Source organism: Ochotona curzoniae, unplaced genomic scaffold, assembly GCF_017591425.1.
Source record: "Ochotona curzoniae isolate NIBS_2020 unplaced genomic scaffold, NIBS_Ocur_1.0 contig_883, whole genome shotgun sequence".
NCBI lineage: Eukaryota > Metazoa > Chordata > Mammalia > Lagomorpha > Ochotonidae > Ochotona > Ochotona curzoniae.
In genome coordinates this window covers 33,716,975-33,736,990 of record NW_024466599.1, presented here as the reverse complement: position 1 = coordinate 33,736,990, position 20,016 = coordinate 33,716,975, and the positions used below count along the sequence as shown (strand labels likewise).

The 20,016-nt window shown below is 52.3% G+C and overlaps 1 protein-coding gene across 1 annotated transcript in view; it reads right to left on the bottom strand.

Annotated features, from left to right (window-relative positions):
• Positions 1-19,705, bottom strand: part of TTC7A (tetratricopeptide repeat domain 7A) — a 95,019-nt gene extending 75,314 nt beyond the window's left edge. The window contains exons 1-3 of the mRNA XM_040993210.1: positions 19,238-19,705; positions 9,656-9,819; positions 5,431-5,599 (exon numbers count right to left, since the gene is read on the bottom strand). Of these exons, the coding sequence (XP_040849144.1) occupies positions 5,431-5,599; positions 9,656-9,819; positions 19,238-19,418 (514 nt within the window). The 5' untranslated portion in view covers positions 19,419-19,705. The remainder of the gene's footprint in view (positions 1-5,430; positions 5,600-9,655; positions 9,820-19,237) is intronic.
• Positions 19,706-20,016: the final 311 nt, after the last annotated feature.

Below are 20,016 nucleotides of genomic sequence, written 5' to 3'. Positions count from 1 at the left end.
ATGTGCTCTATTTTTCACTTTTCCCAGCAGCAGGCTGGGCACTGCAGAACGTGTCAGGAATTGGGTTTGCTGCCCAGAGCATGCACTGTGCCCCCTCCTGGGTACACAATGGAGAAGGGTGGTAAGGCTCAGCAACAAGGCAGACTGGTTTTCCAGGACCCAGATGTTGGTGTCAACGACCGGCACCTGAAGGGGGCCACAGCAGACATGTCATTAGCATCCTGAGCTAGTGTCAGAGAAACACAACACAGACTTGGGGACACAGGGCTGGGAAGTGGGATCTATAAAACAATTCTCATGGTAGCCTGAGAACAGTTCCTTGAAGCAGCCTGCACACCAATCAGAGCTGGGTGACAGAAAAAGATCCTGTGTTATCCTGGACCCTCAAAGTCCTGAGTACAGTACTGAGACACACAGCAGCTCCTTTGAGAGAAATGAGGTGCTCTCTTGCCTTGCAAGTGCTAGAATCTCATATGGGTATCAGTTTGCGCCCCAGCTACTCTACTCCTCATCCAGCTCCCTGCATGTGGCCTGAGAAAGCAGTGGAGGACAGACCAAAGTCTTGGGACCCTGCACCCACATGGGAGACCCAAAAAAAGCTCCTGGCTCCTGGCTTTGGATTGGCTCAGCTCCGGGTGTTGCTGCCACTTGGGGAGTAAACCAGCAGATGGAAGATCTCTCTGTATCTCCTTCCATCTCTGGATCTACCTTTCCAATAAAAAATAAATAAATCTTATCCAAAAAAAAGTATGCATCCTGCATCCACAGCAGGTGCTTGCTTCATCAGCTACTGATGAGGCTGACTTTGTCCTGTGTCAGGGATCTTGAGTGACACAACCAGGAGGGGTGCTGACTCCTGATGGGAGGGTGGAAGGCTTTGACCTCTGATGGTGGGGAGGCACGGCAGGCATGCGCTAGGCCCCAGTGTGAGGGAGTTGGAGAGGCAGGAGAGAACGCTGGTGGCGAAGCAGCAGGAGGTGACTCCTGTACAGAAGCTGCTGACAGCATGTGAAGGGAAGGTCAGGGCTCATGGTGCAAAGATCAAGGGCAACAAGGGGCAAGGGCAAAGCCCAAACAGGAGGGAGGGGAGGAGAGAGCTTCCCAGACCATGTTGGGCACCAGGAGCAGAACGTGTGTGGCTGACACTCTCATGGCCCATGCGTGGCTCCGGGAAGGGAGAAGAGAATGCAGAGTTCAATGAGAGATGTGGCTCACAGCCACGGCCACGCACAACCATACGTGCATGGCATGGCCACGAGCTTTAGAAAAGTGGCGGCTTGGGCCCGGCGCGGTGGCGCAAGTGGTTAAGTCCTCGCCTTGCACGCCCGGGATCCCATATGGGCGCCGGTTCTAATCCCGGCAGCCCCGCTTCCCTTCCAGCTCCCTGCCTGTGGCCTGGGAAGGCAGTTGAGGACGGCCCAAAGCTTTGGGACCCTGCACCCGCGTGGGAGACCCGGAAGAGGCTCCTGGCTTCGGATCGGCATAGTATCGACCCGTTGCGGCTCACTTGGGGAGTGAATCATCGGATGGAAGATCTTCCTCTCTGTATCTCCTCTCTGTATATCCGCCTTTCCAATGAAAAAATAATAAAAATAAATCTTTAAAAAAAAAAAAAGAAAAGTGGCGGCTCTGCAGACTGGCTTTTCTAGAAAAGCCTCAGAGCCACTGTATTCTAAACAGAATAGAAGACGCGTCTCATCCAATTCCCAAGCAAACGAGTGTGGTAGTAGGGCTGCCCATCCAAACCCGGAGGAGGTGGGGAACTTTCCCTTCCTGGAGCAATCCACTCCTTGGCATGTTTGGTCAGAGGACGTGGACTGGTAGAAGTCACCACAGCCGGACCACAGCAGAGCCTGAACAATAGGATAGCAGAGGGGCAGGCTTCCATTGTGGACCAAGGCTGATTTAAAAAATACAAGCACAGTGTATGTTTGGCAGAGTGATTAAGATGCCATTGGGAATGTCCAGATTACTCCCAATTCCAGCTCCCTGTTAACGCACCCATGAAGGAAGCAGGGGATGGTTCGAGTAGCTGGGTCCCTGCCATCCAGACAGGAGACCTCGATGAAGTCCTGAGCTCCTGGCTTCTGTCTAGCCCAGCCCCAGCTAATACAGACATACTGAGAACAGAACAGGAAACAAGAGGTCGGTCCCTCTCTTCCTTTCAAATAAAATAGATAAAAATTATATACATATGTAGAAAAGCACATTTTTTGAAGATTTATTTATTTTTCTTTGAAAGGCAGAAAGAGAGATCCTGTATCCACTGATTCGTTCTCCAAATGACCACAATAATTGGAATTGAGAGGATCCAAAGCAAGGAGCGAGTAGCTTCCTCCAGGTTCCCCAAGTGAATGTAGGCGCCCAAGGACCTGAGCGATTCTCCATTGCTTTCTCAGCCCACAAGCAGGGAGTTGGACTTGAAGTGGATCAGCCAGGATTTGGACTGGTACCCATATGGGATGCCAGCATCAAGGTGGAGGCTTAGTCTACCATGTCATGGCACCAGCCCCTATATGCACATTTTTAAAGACTTATTTATTCATTTGAAAGCCAGTGAGAGGGAAAGAGATTTTTCCATCTGCTGATTTACTACTCAAATGGCCAGAGTGACCAGGGTTGCTCCAGGGCAAAGCCAGGGATTCAGTAAGGTTTCCATGTGGGTGGCAGGGGCTCAAGCCGCTTTTCCCAGGCCATTTGCAGGAAGTTGGATCAGAAGTGGAGCAGCTGGGATTTGAACCAATGACTACATGAGATCCTGGCATCACAGGAAGCAGCTTTGCTCATTGCACTACAATGCCTGTCCAGCACAGTTTCTAAACAACACTACCCAGCAACATCTCATTCCCTGGGAAAGCAGCTCCTGGAGACAGTGATTCAGGGCTTCACCAGGACGGGAACTCCTAACTCCAGGGCTGTGGCAGCTGGGAGGAAAGAAAGTCCTTGCCTGCAGGAACTTATCCCAGTGCACCGGTCATCCACCTCCCACCACATCACTCTACCCAGGTGGTCCTACGTGAGTGGGTGGGGCCTGTCAAGCTCCTCTGAGGCTGCCCAGGGCTGCACAGGGCCAGAAAGGCATAGGCTGCCTGGCCCGGAGGAGTTGGACCTAGATACAGGGGAACCAATGTCTCAGGTGAGCAGCCCCTCTTTCCTCCACGGTCATGCAGCTCTGCTCACTGCCGCTTCCACTCAGCCTAGCATATGGAGCCATGCTGTCAGAGTTCAGAACCTGGCTCTGTAACGTCCTGGGTGACTTCATACGAGCCACCTCTGCCAACCCAAAGCTCCCTATCAAGAACATGAAGGACCATGCAGGTGCAAGGTCATGCAAGCCAGGATACACTGGGCGTGAACACTCTGTGACCATCACACTCACGCCCCCACACAGAGTTAGGACAATCACAGTCGCCCTCATCCCTCTCTAGGCATGGACTTCATTCACTGCATGGACACACACACTCACATCCAGGAGCACCCACAGCATGCACACCCTGGCGGCCCTGTGCATGGGCCGAGCACACACAGGGTCAGGTGGACCTCAGCATGCCAAGCAGCAGGTGCAATAATTGCAGCAGGATAGGGAGGACAGGCAGAGATGAGGCAGGCAAGGGAGGGCCACGTGCAGTCCCTGAGGGACAGAGCACTAGCACAGCCCGCAACCAAGCAGCCCAGGCCGGCAACACCGGCTCTCCTTACCTCCCCGGCAGGACCTCTGACCACCAGGACTGTGTTCCCCCAAGAAGCTGGAGGCATGCTGGAAAGAGTAGAGAGCAGGAGACAGAAAGCAACACAGACTGAGCCAGATCCCCCAGGGAAAGGCGCTAAGAGGGCACCCGAGGAAGGGCGCTCGGTTCAGGGCACCCAAGGCAGAGCTGGCTGCCAAGAGCCCCACGAAGCCCAAACACCAAAGGAAGATCCTCCCCTCCCTTCCCCAACCCGTACCCCAGAGACGGGCCTGTGCCAGAGGCGCAGACAGGGCAATGAGAGAGCAAAGGGAGAAGACCCTCCCACAACTGCGTCCTCCCAGATGGAAACCTGCCCTCTTGTGCAGACTAGTGCTGGGCCTGCCCAAGGTGTAAACTCAGTAGGTTTCCCAAGATAACATGGACTTGGTGGGGAAAGAGACCTCAAGGATTCCAGAGGTGCACACAGTCCTCGGGAAGTCCTCCTCAGAGGTCACCATCACACCTATTGGGAACCAGAGGGGACAGAAGTTTTTGGGGGCACAGGGTGGTGCCTCATGTTCCAAGGCCAACATCAGAGAGCAGTGGTTCTAGTCCCGGCTCCATCTATACCTCAGGCAAGCCACCTACCCTCTCCAGGCCTCAGTTTCCCCAGAAAGAAAATGGAGAGAATGTCCCCAGCCATCATAGAACAGGAGACAGGTTCTCCATCAGTGCCAGGCACCAAATCTCCACAGGGCCACAGGTGGCCTTTCTATTGCCTTTTCTCTGGGGTTTGGGGTGGTATGTGCTGGATTAGAAATGAACAATCAGACATATAAGATTCCTGGCCACAGTCAGACAAGGGGCTCCTGGGCCCTCCCTGCCATCTAGGCCCACCCAGAGACCCATCCCAGAGTTTATGGGTCCAGGGAAGGCAAGTAGTTAGTTTGGGGCTGGGCTTTTCCTAATATTGAACCCACTCAGAGGCTACCATGGAAATACTCCCAAAAGTCCATGAGAAATACAATTCAAAGTTTATTTTTATACAAAAATTTTTGAAATCTACACTAATTTTGAAGTAATCCACTTTTTCCATGAACTTTCAGAAGGTTCTCTTGTTTCCTCCATCGGGTTACCCACAGTCCCAAGCATCAAATTCCAAACTCATGGACCCCCGGGTCCCCAAGCCACCATGAGAATGGCCTTCACTCTGTTGCAGGGACAGGAACCGTTTCCGACCCGTTCAGTTCTGGATCCCAGCACACACTCCCTGAGCTGCTCACAGTAGGCACTCAAACCCCAGAGGAATGGCAGAGTCTACTGTACACCCACAGATCTGCTGTGTGGACAGTGTCAGCCACCAGTGCCAGCCTGCTGTAAGGAGATGGCTCCCGGTTAAGCCTTTCTGAACCTGGTAGTACATGTGACCCTCTTAGTCACAGAAACCCTGGAAGGCCAGGCACTACTATCCTGTCCTACAGATTTGTAAACTGAGGCCAAGACAGGTGAAGAGGTCATTTGCCCCAGGGCACACACAGTTGGCATCTAGCTGTCAACAGAGCCAAAGTAAGACCCTTGTTCCCTGATGTTCCCTTCCAGGTACCAGCTGCCCCTGGGGCTCAACTGTCCAGACATGGGTCCTGCAGGCCCACCCTGGACACAGTGTCTGATGTTCTCCAGCTGCTGCCTGCTCAGGCAGCTGGGGTCCAATCGCACACACTGGGTTGGGTAGACAGAAGCCCCCGTGGATGCCCACAGCTACCTTTGATGACAAAAGCCTCTGCCAGCAGCCGCATCTGATACAGGGGCTTGTGCTCCATGGACATGCCGTCGATGCCGGCGCGGGCGTACATGCTGATGGCGTCTCGGTACGAGCCTTCCACATAATGCAGTTTTCCCAGGATTAGCATGGCCTCGCACATGTACTGTGGCTGCAAGGACAAGGATGACGTTAGCAGGTTTTGCCCTGATGTTTCCACTCCATGCCCACCAGGCAACCCTGAGTGGGTGACCCCGGGTTGTGACCCTGGTGAAAGGAGTGACTGCAGAGGAAGGAGCTCCACAGACCCTGCTCAGAACTCTCTTCCTCTAGGAAGCTTCCGATCCCAGTCACAGGACAATGGCTGCCGCCTCTGCACCTGCAGCTGTCACCTACGCTGTGGAGCAACTAAGAAAATGCTTTAGGGACTGGAGAAGCCTGTGTGTCCTGTGAATCCAGCTAGACTCTAGGCAGTCTGCAGCCTGGGCCCTGTTTTCTCTCTCCTGAAGCCCCCAAAAGGCTCTGGGTGGTGGGGGTTTGTTGGGGAGGGCAGGCACAGCACTTGGGACCTCCAGCACTTACTTCAAACACAGGTGGGGGAGTCAGGCACTGGGCAAGGACCTCGGCAGGGTGTTGTAGCCACAATCATAGCAGCGTGGCACCAAGACAGGAAGAGAGAGCCTGCCAGGTCACTGGCTCCAGCAGAAGTCGGGGAAAGGGCAGTATGGAACAGGCCACAAGGGCCTGGATTCGAACCTGTTTTCCTTCCACTGTCTGCTCAAGTGCTGTGTGACTGATGTCAGCCAAATCCCTGCCCCTCCAGAGGACTCTCAGGGCCTCCTTAAGGTTCCAGTTAGTTTGGTGTGACCTGGTCACTCTAGCATGGCAGGCCTGACCTTGGATGTGGTCCGGTCCCACCCCAGGGTGGCCTAGCTGTCAAGATCATTGGCTACAGCCCCTGCCTCCATCCCTGCGCTCAGGCAGCCCACGGTTCCTTCGTAGCAGGCTCCAGCCACTCCCTGTCAAGGGCACCAAAAGCTCACTGGAGACACACACATCTGGCGCCCACATCTGGCACTAGCAGGAAAGCACTCCCCTTGCCTCCCTGCAGGGAGGTAAAGAGTCTGGGGTACCTAGGACCCAGGAAGGAGGTCCCCACCGTAAGTGCCTTCTTAGGAGCGGATGGCAAGAAATGTCCTGGGGCTGCCTGCCAAGCTCTTGTTCCCTGCAGGCCTCTTGGGTTTTTACAAACACACGTTACGTTCCTCCCTTGTTTGTGTTTGGCCAGGCCATCTTTCCCTCAGCCTGTCCAAATTCTTGTCCCTGCTCTGGGACTTTACTAGGGTCCACCTCCCCCTGGAAGCCCTCCTGATGACTAGGGAGAACCCTTCTGTTAACCTCCAACAACATTTCCACCAAAGGACCCTGCACACTTCACTCCACACTAAGTCTCTAAGAATGAGTTTTTAGGGCCCGGCAGTGTGGCCTAGCGGCTAAAGTCCTCGCCTTGAACACGCCGGGATCCCATATCGGCGCAGGTTCTAATCCCAGCAGCTCCACTTCCCATCCAGCTCCCTGCTTGTGGCCTGGGAAAGCAGTGCAGGACAGCCCAAAGCCTTGGGACCCTGCACCCATGTGGGATACCCGGAAGAAGTTCCTGGATCTTGGCTTCGGATAGGCATAGCATCAGCCCTTGAGTTCACTTGGGGAATGAATCATTGGACGGAAGATCTTTCTCTCTGTCTCTCCTCCTTTCTGTATATCTGACTTACCAATAAATAAATAAATCTTAAAAAAGAATGAGTTTTTAAAGGGCATTTGATAGTTTCTCCATAGGAGCCTCCCACTTCCTGGGTCAGAGCCACAGTTCCTCCCAGCTGGGCAATACTCCTGCCATACCCTGCACTGGCCTCGAGCCACAAACTCATTTCCTTTCTGCTGGCCTGATTTTTTCACTGATGAGGGAAGTGCGACAGCTGGCGCTCTTGCCATAATAGCAAGGCTACGATCATTAACAGAGCAAAGTCCAGGAGACAGCTTGGCACTGTGCAGCATGAAGAAGCAAGATAAGCATAGGGCATGAATGACAAGTATTACCATTCCTGTCCATGCTGTTGGGGAAAGCAGCTTCCAAGACAGGACGGCAAGGTGGGCCAGGAAAGTCACCTGGTGGACCAATGGCAATTTACAACAGAGCTTCCAACGCTAGTTGGAGTTCCAGCTGCTCCACTTCCACTCCAGCTCCCTCCTTGTGGCCTGGGAAAGCAGCAGAGGATGGCTCAAGTTCTTAGGCCCCTGCATGCACATGGCAGATGGCAAAGAAGCTCCTGGCTCCTGGCTTCAGATTGGCTCAGTTCCAGCCAATGACTGCGGCCATTTGGGGAGTGAATCAGCAGATGGAAGATTCTCTCTCTCTCATTCTCTCTATCTCTTTCTCTCTTCTCTCTGTAAGTCTGCCTTTCCCATAAAAATTATAATTGAGTCTCTAATGATATACCCACACCCCTAGGACAGCTCAGGACACTGCAATCTAGAACAGTCTCAGGCTTTGTTGCTAAGGGATCCGCCACAGACTTCTTTGGAGCCGGCTCCCTAGCGATGTCCAAGCTGCTGATGGGCAGCACACTCTGAGCACTGAAGACAGCACGTGCTCAATACACGCACACAGACTTAAACCGACCTGGCCTGTTCCTGTGTTCTGACATCACTAGCCATCTCCACATGGTTGCCTGTTTGCAAACAGATCACGGCATCTCTGAGTTCTTATTTCCCTGACATGTCCCCAAGAAGCCCAAACTCGGGCATATATTCAGTCAACCACACACTATCGTTTAGAAATTTACCTGAAAGTCACAAACATGGCCCAGAAGTGTGATTTAAAAGTGTCCAGTGTGGGGGTGGGGTGAAGCATTTGATTAAGTTAACTGCTTAGCGGGTCTGGCATGGTAGCCTAGTGGCTAAATCCTCACCTGGGACTGCATGCCTGGGATCCCATGTGGGTTATGGTTCGTGTCCCAGCTGCTCCACTTCCCTTCCAGCTCCCTGCTTGTGGCCTGGGAAAGCAGTGGAGGACGACCCAAAGCCTTGGAATCCTGCAACCACATGGGAGACCAGGAAGAAGCTCTTGGCTCCTAGCTTTGGATCGGCTCAGCTCCAGCCATTGTGACTACTTGGGGAGTGAACCATCAGTTGGAAGATCCTTCTCTGTATCTCTCCTTCTCTCTGTAAATCTGACTTTCCAATAAAAAAATAAAATAGAGCTTTAAAAGTAAAAAAAAAAAAAAAAGATACTGCTTGGGATACTCAGATCCCATCCTAGAATGCATGGAAGGAGTCCTGGCTCCACTCTTGATTCCAGCTTCCTGCCAGCGTGCACCCTGGGAGGCACAGGGGACGGCTCAAGTGCTTGTATCTCCATCACCCACCTTGCAGACCCAACTGTACTCCTGGCTGGCAGCTGCAGTTGTTGTGGATTCTGGGGAGTGAACAATCAGATAAGAGATTTCTTTCTCTCTCTCAAAAAGAAAAAATGTTTTCTAGTAAAATTTTCAGATTATTTTATATGAAAGGTAAAAGTAGGTGAAACTGACTTTAATAAGATTTTCTTTAACTTAATATATCCAAAAGATTATCATTGGAACATGACACCAAGCTAAAAGTTAACAATGTTCCTCTAGGGCCGACACTGTGACACAGCAGGTAAAGCCACAGCCTGCAACACCAGCATTCTATATGGGGACTGATTTGTGTTACAGCTGCTCCACTTCCAATCCAGCTCCCTGCTGATGTACCTGGGAAAGCAGTGGAAAAGAGCTCCTATGCAGGAGACCCTGAAGAAGCTCCAGGCTCCTGGCTCTGGATCAACCCAGCACTGACCATTGCGGCAGCCACCTGAGGAACAAACCAGCAGATGGAAAATCTTCCTTTCTTTCTCTCTGTTCACTCTGACTTTGAAATTACATAAATAAATAAAAAAGAAAATAGCAATGCCTTTCCCCATGCTTCACTTTATTCTATGATTTCAAAATCCACAGTGCAATTTATGGACATAAGCACATCTCACTGTGGACTTGTCAGATTTCAGGGCTCAGGAGCCACACATGGCTTAGCGGCTTCCCTAGGAGAGAACTACTGTTCAGGTGGCCAAGCGACTAGGGAGGACTGAACGGCATATGGCAAGCAAGAGAGAAAAGATGAGAAGACCCCCAGCCAGGACCTGACCACTTACCGGCAGCTTCCCATGGTTCAGGATACTGCTCAGATAATTTTTGGCTTCACTCATTCTCTGGTCATTCTTCTCTGACAAAGGGATGGAGTCTTTTATTGTGGCATGGTTCTCCTTCAGACACTGTTCCAGGAGGGCTTCAGCTAGCAGCAATTTCCCAAAATCATCTGAAAAAGGAGGAAAGACTCAGAGTGGCTCTTCCCTGGACGAGCTACGTACGGAGTCTGGACAGAGCCTCGCAACATGCGGTGCAGGCATGGCCCAGGCCTGAGAAAAGTGCATTCCACCGATGTCCGTGAGAACAGCATGGCCATTCTGCACTAGCTGCAGCGCCAGTTGCCCCATGCGTGGTTTTTCAGCTGAAAAACTTTCAGAATTTCAGAATTTAAAATGAGAGACAGTCATATTTATGTCTAGTCATTTTAAACTTTTTTTTTTTACAAAAAATATTATTTATTGGAAAAGTGGAATTACAGAAATAGGGAGAGGGAGAGAGAGAGAGAGAGATTGAAAAAAGATCTTTCATCTGCCGGTTCACTCCCCAAAAGGTCTCACAGCTAGGACTCGCCCAGGCCAAAGCTGGGAGCTTCTTCCAGGTCTCCCACATGGATGCAGACACCTAAAACTTTGGTCTATCTTCTACTGCTTTCCCAGGCGCATTAGCAGGGAGCTGAATAGGAAGCAGAGCAGCAGTTGGGACTCGAACCAGCGATCATAAGAATGCTGGCATTCCACCTTTACCTACTATGCCAAGGTTCTGAAACCAAGAAGGAATTCTCCCCAAATAACTAAAGAGGGAAAAAATACATCAGGTGGCTCACTGAAGTACATTCTGATGCTCCCACTCTTCCTGTAACCCTAGCTGGTTTGCTGTTTTTAAGGTATGTTAAGGCACATGACCTAGGAATGACCTAACAGCCAAAGAGGAGCTGAGGTGGGACACAGATTTGCTTGTGCATGGAACTTTCTGGAGTTCTCTCACATCTGCTAGCTTCCTTCCATACTGCACCTCGTGGCAGGTAGTTTTACTCCACCTGGCTTAATTTTTTGCCTCCCTCAGCCAAACTGAAAATCCCAGTCTTGTGACCCCCAATTGCTACCACATACAACAGAGGTGACTCGGATATAGGAGGCAGGTGTTCAGGGCTGAGCTCAAGTTTGGTTTCCTAACGGGCCTCAGAAGGCTGTGCCCACCACCCCTCTCCAGCAACCAGGGTGAGAGCTAGGTCTGCCATTCAATTTAAGTGCCCAACAAACACCTGATTGAATGAATATAAGCCTCTCAGCTGTCTCATGAGGTTGCCATCAGCCTCAGGGAGTTCAATGCCAACCCCAAGCTGTCTAAGACCACATGCTCGGCCCTCTCTTTTCACAGTGCACTGGCTGCTGCCAGGACAGCAATCCACCAAGGACTGCCGGTCACTTCTCACTCCTGGGATTCCCACAGGATGCCCTCAAAACTGCTGGTCCAAAGTGGCCTTCTTCTAAATGAAAATTCTCCTTCCCTGAGGTCAGCACTGTAGCATACCAAGTAAAACCACTGCCTGCAATGCTGGCATTCCATGGATGCCAGTTCAAGTCCCGGCTGCTCCATTTCCAATCCATTAGCTCCCTGCTAGTGCACCTGGGAAAGCAGCAGCAGATAACCCCAGTCCCTGGGCTCCTGCACCCATGTGGGACACTTAGAAGAAGCTCCCGGCTACAGAGCAGTCCAATTTCGGTCATTGTGGCCATTCGGGTAACCAACCAACAGATAAAAGACTACTCTCTGTAACTCTGCCTTTCATATAAGCAGGTAAATCTTTCTAAACTTTTTTAACAAGGAAATACAAGAAAAATCTCCCTCCCCAAGGAAGACTTCCCCCTGGAGAGTAGCTCCAAAGTCTAGAGACCCAGGAACATGGACGCAGGGGACTTCCACTCCCAGGGTGTATGTTCCTGATACTTTGCTATCTGTCTCACAATTTCAAAATGAACATTTTGAGGTAATGGCCAAAAAGTGAAGTATCAAAAATAACAAAACAAAAAGCAAAAAAAAAAAGTGTAGTACCTGGCTCAGACGGTCATCCATTGCTGGCACAGTCTAACACACAAAGGGCAATATGACGACAGATGGCAACAGGTTTTTGTACATCCCTGTTCACACGCAATTCCACTCCTACAGGTGTCCTAGCAGGTGTAGACAACGACCTTTGTCCAGGGTCATTCCAGTCATCCCAGCAAAAGGCAGACAGCCACACATCTATCCACAGACGTGTCTAACTAAGTCAAACTCAGGACACTCATCCAAGAGACCCCAGCCAGCCTCTAAAAGGAATGATCATGCTGCTTCAGGATGAAGGGCAAGATGACGTGATAAACAGAGCAGTGCACCCTGGTGCCCAGAATGCCCCACGGTGTGTGTCTGCACCCAAGTCTGCAAGGCTGGACATGAGAACAGAAGACCCAGTCAAAACCACAACCTTAGTCAAGCCAGGAATGAAAGGCGAGCTGCTCATCGCTCGTGTCCGCCCCCTCACCCCTGGTGACTCTGCATCCAAGGTCATGGCCTCGTGGGCCATGCCACCACCTGTTCCTTCACCACCCACCTGCCTACCCCCAGCCCAGATCTCCCACAGCTCCCTGTCTCAGTGCCCTGTATGCCAGAGGGACACCAGACTCCTTCCCAGAGCACGCCGCACTCTCACAATCATGGGCGTATCCTCTGAATCTGAGCCGGGAATGCTCACGCACCAATCCCAAGGAGCTGTGTGAAGAGGGTGGGATGTGGTCATCATAAGCCATGACTTCATCACTGCCCCCAAAACCTGGCCCCACAGAGTAACTTTGAATGTATTGATTCTAACGAAAAATATGCCCTGTGCATTCTTCTCTAGTTCCCTGGTAAATTACAATATGAATGCATCAAAGGACAACAGAGTGGGAACTGAAACAAAACTACTCCTGCATCACAGATGGGCGGTTTGACTGTGAAAGCGGTACATGTTTGCAGAGGGCTTACAAAGAGCTCGGCACTGTATCCTACAGAACGATCTCATCCGCACGGCCCTAAAAGACAGATCTTATTCCCATTTTATATATTATAATCACAAGGTGCAGGGTAGGAGCTGGTATCATGGCATAGTAATATTAAACCTTCACCTGTAACTCTGGCATCCCATAGAGGTACCAGTTTCAGTCCTGGCCACTCCATTTCTGATCCAGCTCTCTGCCAATGGCCTCGGAAGGTAGTAGAGTGGCTCAAGTCCTTGGGCCCCTCCATGCACATGGGAGACTAGGAAGAAGCCCCTGGCTTTGGATCAGCTCAACTTTGTAGCCATTTAGAGAGTGAACCAGCAGATGGAAGATCTCTCTCTCTTCTCCCTCTCTATACCTCTGATTTTTAAAGATAAATACTAAACTAAAAACTCTAACTTCCACATGCTATGAGTTTCAGAAGACAAAGAATTGTTTTTATTAACACTCCAGAGCCTTCCTAAGACTTTTTGTCCTCCTCCAAGCCCTATCCTATTTGTTATCTGCTTAGCACACAGCAGCAGGTACTGCAAGTTCACTCACTAACTCTCACTCTCCTTGTCCCACCTCTCTCTCCCTTTCTCCTCTTCCTTCCATTCCAGTATTTTCGACTTACCAGACTATGGAACTGAATATTTTGAAATGAGAAGTTCTATATTTTCAGTTGTTAAATGAAAATCCAGGGCCCACTTTGTGGCACAGCAAGTTAAGTCATTGCTCACAATGCTGGCATCACATACAGGAGTCCTAGCTACTTTGCTTCTGATCCAGCTCCCTGCTCAAGTGCCTGGAAAAGCAGCAGAAGACAGCGCAAGTTCCTGGGCCCCTGCCACCCACAGGGGCGAGCCAGATGGAGTTCCACGCTCCTGACTTTGGCCTGGCCCAACCTCAGCCATTGCAGCCATTGGGGAGAGAGAATCAGCAAATGGAAGATGCTTCTCTCTCTTAGTAACTCTATCTTTCAAATAAATAAAATAAATCCTAGAAAATGAAAAGAATTTCTTTCCAGAGGCAAGATGAGCTGTTTTTAACATCCTGTTTTCAGAAGCCAACTCACTGTGCCAGTTTAAAAGTGGTCAGCGTCTTTCTGCTCCAGGGCAGTAGGCAGACCCTCTGAGAGATTGTAGGAGACTGGGTGCTGAGCTGGGCTGCCCACTCCAGCCCCTGCTCTTCTCCGAGGCCCCTACCCAGGGACCACCCGGTCTCTCCACCCCCTCCTTATGGTGAAGCCCCTCCTGAGCACCCTCAGGCCATCCCCTCCCAAGGACCACTTCAGTAACAATGGGCTGCTACCAAATCCCTGCCTCTGTACAAGCCGCCCACTCACAGACAGGAACTGGGGGCCCAAAGCACCAATAGGGCCACAGCAGCTGCAGGCAGCTGCACACCTCACCACCTGCAGAGGCGGGGACACCCCCCCCAACCACAGAGAGAGGAACTCTTGTCAGGTCATCTGCCACAAACACACCCCCTTCCAACTTCAACTTCCAAAACGATCACCACTTAACAGTGATCAGCTAAACACAAAGAAGAACAAAACAAGAAGCAGAAGTGACAACAGATGACCAGAGACTCAAGATGGACAGGAAGGAGGAGGGCGTGTGCCTGGCACAAGGCTTGGGACACCACAAGGGACAGCTGTGTTCATGCCTGAGGGCCTGGGCTCAGTCCTGACTCCTCTGCTTCCAACTCAGCTTCCTGCTGGTGTGGCCCCTGGGGCTCCAGTGCCCCGAGCTCCTGTCACCTGACAGCGAAATGTCGTCGAGTTCCAGGCCCTTGGTTTCAGGCCCTGGACATTCCTGGACTCATCCGTGTGCATTGTGGATATCAGAGAAGTGAGCCAGAGGACAGAAGATCTCTCTCTCTCTCTCTCTCTCTCTCTGCCTTTCAAGTAAAATGAAAATAAACAAACCCTATGGTGTAGGAATAGATGGACAGGTATACGCTAAAGCGAGTGTAGTAAGGCGTGTTTACTGCAAGAGTTTTTGATCTTTGCTGAAGCATGAAATGTTCAAAATACATTGAGTAGGGGGTGGGGAGACCCAACCTAAAAGCCAGACACAGTGTAAGGAATGGCCTTCTCTGGATCCTGCTTCTGAGAAACGAACTGTAAAATAGAATTGTTACAGTTCCATAAAGGGTAGTAATGGCTTGCTCAAACAGTTTTATTTAATAAATTGCATTGAAATATTAAAGTGTGGGGGAGAAAGGTGCTAGGATGTGGCTCAAAAAAGAGTAAGTCCCCAAGGACCAAAGCTGCTTGTGGATGAGTGGCAGTCATTCTTCTCTATGTTTCAGAAATTTTTAATTTTTCACGACAAAGTTTTCTTCCTAGAGTTGCTATTGTGACACAGTAGTTTAAGCCATTGCTTGCAACACCTGCATTCCATATCAGAGTAAGGGCTCAAGTCCGTACTCCACTTCTGACCTAATTCCTTGCTAATGAACCTGGGAAAGCAATGGACAGTGGCCCAGATATTTAGCCACCCACATGGGAGGCCAGGAAGCAATTCCAGACTCCTGGCTTCAGCCTGACCCAGTCACTGCATTCACTTGGGGAGTGAACCAGATAATGGAAGATCTCTCTGTCTCTCCATTTCTTCTTGTCACCCTGTCTTCAAAATAGTTTCTTTTTTTTTTTTAAGATTTATTTATTTTTATTACAATGCCAGATATACAGAGAGGAGGAGAGACAGAGAGAAAGATCTTCTGTCCGATGATTCACCCCCCAAAAGGGAGTGCAACAGCCAGTGCTGTGTCGATCTGGAGCCAGGAGCCAGGAGCTATTCCAGGTCCCCCACACAGGTGCAGGGTCTCAAAGCATTGGGTCATTCTCAACTGCCTCCCAGGCCACAAGCAGGGAGCTGGATGGGAAGCGGAGCCACCGGGATCAGAACCAGCGCCCACATGGGATCCCGGCGTGCTCAAGCTAGGCCATGCTGCCGGGCCCTAAAATAAATAGTTTCTTAACAAAAAGTTTTCTTCAGAGCCAGTGCAGTGGCTAAAAGGCTAAAACACTGCTTTACAGTACTATATGGCCACTGGTTAATGTCCCAGCTGCTCTACCTCCAACCCAACTGCCTGCGTATGGCCTAGGAAAGCAGCGGAGGATGGCCCAAGACCTTGGGACCTTGTTACCCATGTGGGAGACCTAGAAGAAGCTCCTTGTTCCTAACTTGAGATCAGCTCAGCTCCAGTGACTGTGGCCATTTGGGGAGCGAACCAGCAGATGGAAGGTCTTTCTCTGTTTCTCCTTCTCTTTGTAAATATGCCTTTCAAATGAAAATAAATCTTTTTTTAAAGTTTTTTTTTTCTGGCCTGGCACAGTAGCCTAGCGCCTAACATCCTCACCTTTGAAATGCTGGGATCCCTTATGGGCGCCAGTTCTAATGCCGGCAGTTTCACTTCCCATCCAGCTCCCTGCTTGTGGCCTGGGAAAGCAGTGCAGGACGGCCCAAAGCTTTAGGACCCTGCACCCATGTGGGAGTCCCAGAAGAGGCTCCGGGTTCCTGTCTTTGGATCGGCACAGCACCTGCCATTGCAGCTGGTTGGGGAGTGAACCATAGGACAGAAGATCTTTTTCTATGTCTCTCCTCCTCTCTGTATATCTGACTTTCCAATAAAAATTTTTAAATAAATCTTTTTTAAGAAGTTTTTTTTTCTTTGACTATTTGGATGAGGTTTTTTGTTTTAATAAACAGACTCCACAGTCATCCATCCTCTGGAGTACCCTGCTCTATCCTGCCCAAACAGAAACAGGATGTGAGTTTGAAGAAAATGTTCAAGAAGGGCCCGGCACTAGCAGCTAAAAAGTCCTCGCCTTCAACACATCGGGATCCCATATGGTCACTGGTTCTAATCCCGGCGGCCCCACCTCCCATCCAGCTCCCTGCTTGTGGCCTGGGAAAGCAGTGGAGGACAACCCAAAGCCTTGGCACCCTGCACCCACGTGGGAGCCCTGGAAGAGCTCCTGGCTCCTGGCTCCGGATCGGCACAGCACCGGCCGTGGCGGTCAGTTGGGCAGTGAATCATCAGACAGAAGATCTTTCTCTCTGTCTCTCCTCTTCTCTGTATATCTGACTTTGCAATAAAAATAAATAAATCTTACACAAAAGGAAAGAAAAAAAAAAAAAAGAAAATGTTCAAGAAGCACCTCTCTTCCCCTGGCAGGTGGCAGAGAACTACCTCCCCAAAGAAGAAAAGGGCACTGCGGCTGGTTCTACTTCTGCCCCAGAAAAAGCACCCTCTCTCCAGGAAATCCGCCCTCGGGGAGCTACTTTCAGTTTCTGCAGAAACCCTAGACACCGCAGGGCCACCAGGCCTCAGGAACCCAGGGTTTACCTCCCTGCCTTAGTACTCCAGCCCCTCTCTCAAGATCTGCAGTTGCCAACGTTAAAGGCTACTGACCTGAAGCCAGACAAGCCATGTGAGACTCTAAGACTTTCTCCCCAGCTACAGGGGAATCAGCTCCAACAACCACCACCCCCCCATCCCCTCCAAAAAAACAAACCACTTCTCAACCCTGTGACTGATCAAGGAGCCCCACAGAGAAAGAACCAAAGGAGCAGCCAACCGGAAAATGTGCTAGGCTTTCAAAGGCATCTGCTTTCCTTCTTAACTGTGTGCGCGCACGTGTGCATGTAGATGTGTTTAACACAGTGTCTTGGGCCCAGCAAGGTAGCCTAGCCACTAAAGTCCTCACCCTGAATGCGCCAGGATCCCATATGGGCGCCAGTTCTAATCCCGGCAGCTCCACTTCCCATCCAGCTCCCTGCTTGTGGCCTGGGAAAGCAGTGGAGGACAGCCCACAGCCTTGGGACCCTGCACCTGTGTGGGAGACCTGGAGGAGGTTCCTGGCTCCTGGCTTTGGATCGGAGCAGCACCGGCCGTGGTGGTCACTTGGGGAGTGAATCATCGGATGAAAGATCTTCCTCTCTGTCTCTTCCTCTCTGTCTCTCCTCCTCTATGTAGATCTGACTTTCCAATAAAAATAAAATAAATCTTAAAAAAAAAAAAACCAGAGGCAGCACTTGATAACTAGACCATGCCAGTAGCACTCTACCACGGCTGTTGACACCACTGTTTCCTCATGACATGCCATGGAATAGGATTAAAGTAGGGTTAGGAAGTGCAGGAGCTTCCTGTCACATGCAGCTCAGCGTAAGAAAGGCTCTGACAAGTCCTGCAGTGGTTAAAAAAAAAACCACTGAATGTCACTGAATTTGTGGTTTCCAAGCTTTTCACTTCTTGCCCACTACAAGGCAAGGTCTTTCTTCCAGCCCCACAGGGAAGCAAGGAATCAGACTCACACTTCCTCACACTTCCTCCTAGCTAGCACCTTCTGCCTCGAGCAGCTCTCACACCCATTCCCACCAGCCTATCCCAGAGGACAAGGACAGAGGGGTCTCTGCCATTCACCCACTCAGGTCTGAACAGGGGCCTCACCTAGTTCCAAACACACACTTTCAGCCCTGCCCACTGCTCCCCACAGCCGGGTTCAAGACCTCAGCCTGGGCAAGCTAGACATCCAAAGTGTCCTGCCACCTGTCCTTGGGCAAACGCACCCAGCCTTCTCAAACACCGCTGTTGGAGGTGGGGGATCAGAGCAGCTCAACTACTTCCTGGAAACCTTGTTCCCTTCTTCCCAGCACCCCCTGCCTCCTCACCCCTTGTGGCAGCTTGGACAGGTAACAGTGCAGCTGAATTCAAAGGAATCAGACCCCTGGGGTTAGGGCCTCCCGGTCGGATGATCCAGTGTGTCCCTTCTCCGTTTCCTGGTCTGTGCACTGGGGCAAGCCAGACTACCTGCCACCTCGGGGTTGTTGGGAGGAGTTACTGAGTTGACTAAAGGGCTTAATCCAGTGCGTGGCACACAGCAAGTGCTGCACAGGAGGGGTGCGCTGTCAGGCTTCCCGGTCCCCAGGACCTGCTGCAACCAGGCAGCCCTTCGCGGGCACAGCTGAAGGTCCCGGAACAGGATCTAAGGGATGAGAATGGGTAGGGGCTACAGCCATACCATCCTGCCAGCTCCCGATGGACCACACAAACTGAGGCCCGCCGGCCGTCCCCACTTCTTCACAGCTCCACCCGGGTGCCCGGCAAACCCCCGCCCCTGTCTGCTGCTGACCAAGTTCCGTTTTCAACTTTGGGCAAAGGTTGGGGGTGGGAACAAGGGAAAGACAGGCATAGGCTTCGAACTGGGGGGTACAGGGATCCCCTCCATCCCGGGCCCAGAGTGCGCAGGGACACAAGGGCCCACCCATGGGGGTCAGCTGATGACTTGCAGGGGCCAACGTTTCGGAGGGAGAAGGAGTGGCCCCGGGATCCCAGAGGGCAGAGGACAACAGGCCCTTATCTCTCTCTCTTCTCAAACACTCCACCTGCTTGTGATTTTTTTTCCCCCTCACAGAGCAGAATAACCTTCCTAACCGCCCGGGCCGGCCGCACCCGTGGCCAACGCAGCAGGAGGGCAGGCAGCCGTCGCCACCACGGTCGCAGGAGGCGCGCTTCCTGGAGGCGGCGCGTTTGGCGCGCTCGCAGCCCGAACCAACCCCTTCTCTCCTCACTCACCGGCGTCTAAAAAGTTGAACCTGGAACTGGGGCTGGATCGCCGGCTTCCGCCGCCAGACACGCCCAGCGTCTGCAGCTGCCGGGCCAGTTCGAGCATGCGGTCCCAGTGGCCCTCGGCGCGGCAGCGCTCCAGCTCGCCCTCCACCTTCAGGTGGGAGCTGTGCGCGCCCTTCGCAGCCATCTTCGAGCGGGCGCTGTCATAGGAGGCGCGGCTGAGAAGTGAAGACCCGGCCGGGGGCGGCGTCCTGGCTGGGGCGCACACGCGGGCGGGATCGATAGGGGCGCAGGCGGCAGCCGGGGCCCCGGGGGCAGCGGAGGTCCGGGAGGCGGCGGACCGGCAGCAGCAGCAGCAGCAGCAACAACACCCAGCGCACCACCCGGTGCCTCCGGGCTGTGGCTCCGGCTGCGCGGCGCTGACGCTTCCAGGAGCAACCACCGCCTCTGCTGCAGCACCTCCTGCCGCTGTTGCCGCCGTCGCCGTTGCAGCTGCTGCCACAGCCCCCGCCCCCGGGCCGGGCGCCGCCAGCTGCGGACCCGCCTCTGGCCGCGGCTCCACCCCCTCGGGGGCGTGGGTGGACGCCGGCGTGTCGGGCGCGCGGGCAGCCAGCGCGGCCACAGGAGCCAGGCGCGCGCCGGGCGGTCGCGGCAGCCCCGGCGCGCGCCGCCCGCCGCCGACGCCGAGTCCGAGCTCACTCTAATGCTGCGCCGAGCCCGGGCGCCCGGGGGCGCTTCGGTCCCCTCTTGTTCCCCATCCCATCGGGGCTCTTGGTCTGAGAGAC